This window comes from Oncorhynchus kisutch, unplaced genomic scaffold (genome assembly GCF_002021735.2).
Source record: "Oncorhynchus kisutch isolate 150728-3 unplaced genomic scaffold, Okis_V2 Okis01b-Okis20b_hom, whole genome shotgun sequence".
NCBI classification, from domain to species: domain Eukaryota; kingdom Metazoa; phylum Chordata; class Actinopteri; order Salmoniformes; family Salmonidae; genus Oncorhynchus; species Oncorhynchus kisutch.
This window is the reverse complement of record NW_022261978.1, coordinates 8581761-8584260: the sequence shown is the minus strand read 5'-3', so window position 1 is coordinate 8584260 and position 2500 is coordinate 8581761. Positions and strand designations below refer to the sequence as shown.

Here is a 2500-nt window from a genome sequence, read left to right as displayed (position 1 = left end):
GCTGTGTTCAGAGGCCATGGAGTGAGGCAGGAGTTAAATCAAACAGGGGACGGAGGAAGAGAGGTGGGCACATGGAACACTGGCACACAGAACACTGGCACACAGAACACTGGCACACGAAACACTGGCACACGGAACACTGGCACACAGAACACTGGCACACAGAACACTGGCACACGGAACACTGGCACACGGAACACTGGCACACGAAACACTGGCACACGGAACACTGGCACACAGAACACTGGCACACAGAACACTGGCACACAGAAAACTGGCACACGGAACACTGGAACACAGAACACTGGCACACGGAACACTGGCACACGGAACACTGGCACACAGAAAACTGGCACACGGAACACTGGAACACAGAACACTGGCACACGGAACACTGGCACACGGAACACTGGCACACAGAACACTGGAACACGGAACACTTACACACGGAACACTGGCACACGGAACACTGGAACACGGAACTTTAGCACACGGAACACTGCCACACGGAACACTGCCACACAGAACACTGCCACACAGAACTCTAGCACACGGAACACTGCCACACAGAACTCTAGCACACGGAACACTGGCACACGGAACACTGGCACACGGAACTTTAACACACGGAACACTGGCACACGGAACTTTAGCACACGGAACACTTCAACACAGAACTCTAGCACATGGAACACTGGCAAATGGAACACTGGCATACAGAATTTTAAGACACGGAACACTGGCAAATGGAACACTGGCAAATGGAACACTGGCATACAGAATTTTAAGACACCGAACACTGGCAAATGGAACACTGGCAAATGGAACACTGGCATACAGAATTTTAAGACACGGAACACTGGCAAATGGAACACTGGCACATGGAACACTGGCAAATGGAACACTGGCTATAGAGGGGAGATAGAGAGGGGAGGGGAGGGGAGGGAGAGAGAGATAGAGAGGGGAGGGAGAGAGAGAGAGAAGGGGGAGGGAGAGAGAGAGATAGAGAGAGAGGGGGGAGGGAGGGAGAGAGAGATAGAGAGGGGAGGGAGAGAGAGAGAGAGGGGGTGGGAGAGAGAGATAGAGAGGGGAGAGAGAGAGTGAGTGGGGAGGGAGAGAGAGATAGAGAGGGGAGGGAGAGAGTGAGTGGGGAGGGAGAGAGAGATAGAGAGGGGAGGGAGAGAGAGGGGAGGGAGTGAGAAATAGAGAGGGGAGGGAGAGAGAGATAGAGAGGGGAGAGAGAGATAGAGGGGAGGGAGAGAGAGAGAGGGGGGAGGAGAGAGAGACAGAGGAGGGAGAGAGAGATAGAGAGGGAGGGAGTGAGAGATAGAGAGGGAGGGAGAGAGAGATAGAGAGAGAGAGAGGGAGGAGAGAGAGATAGAGAGGGGAGGGAGAGAGAGATAGAGAGGGGAGGGAGAGAGAGATAGAGAGGGGAGGGAGAGAGAGAGAGGGGGGAGGAGAGAGAGACAGAGAGGGGAGGGAGAGAGAGATACTGCAATGAATGGAAAGAAAGAGATAAAGATAACTCTGTCATAGAATAGGCTGTCTAATGGGACTCTCATCATCACCTCCCTGTCTCCTGATAGGCTGCCTAAAGGGAACTCACCTCCTCAGTCTCTTGTGATAGGCTGTCGTAGGGTAAAGGGGCGTGGCAGTCGGGAATGTAGTCTTGACAGTAGGTCTCTGCAGCTCTGGGGTCGGCTACGATCAACAATTGTTGGATTTCTCCCTGTGGACACACACACATTAATAAAATACATGAAACACACACATTAATAAAATAGATGAAACACACACACCATGTTTCTTTGTATTCATGTTTGTTTGTATTATGAACTGTGACTGAATGAATGTGATTACCTATCAGTGAATGAATGAATGTAATTACCTATCAGTAACTGAATGAATGTGATTACCTATCGGTGAATGAATGAATGTGATTACCTATCAGTGACTGAATGAATGTAATTACCTATCAGTAACTGAATGAATGTGATTACCTATCAGTGACTGAATGAATGTAATTACCTATCGGTGAATGAATGAATGTGATTACCTATCAGTGACTGAATGAATGTAATTACCTATCAGTAACTGAATGAATGTGATTACCTATCGGTGAATGAATGAATGTGATTACCTATCAGTGACTGAATGAATGTAATTACCTATCAGTAACTGAATGAATGTGATTACCTATCAGTGACTGAATGAATGTAATTACCTATCGGTGAATGAATGAATGTGATTACCTATCAGTGACTGAATGAATGTAATTACCTATCAGTGACTGAATGAATGTAATTACCTATCAGTGACTGAATGAATGTGATTACCTATCAGTGACTGAATGAATGTAATTACCTATCGGTGACTGAATGAATGTGATTACCTATCGGTGAATGAATGAATGTGAATACCTATCAGTGACTGAATGAATGTAATTACCTATCGGTGACTGAATTAATGTGATTACCTATCAGTGACTGAATGAATGTAA

The 2500-nt window shown here is 47.1% G+C and overlaps 1 protein-coding gene across 1 annotated transcript in view; it reads right to left on the bottom strand.

Annotated features, from left to right (window-relative positions):
* Positions 1 to 2500, bottom strand: part of LOC116358831 (collagen alpha-1(XI) chain-like) — an 88365-nt gene that overhangs the window by 66345 nt on the left and 19520 nt on the right. The window contains 1 exon segment of the mRNA XM_031811071.1: positions 1607 to 1729. Coding sequence (XP_031666931.1) covers positions 1607 to 1729 — 123 coding nt within the window.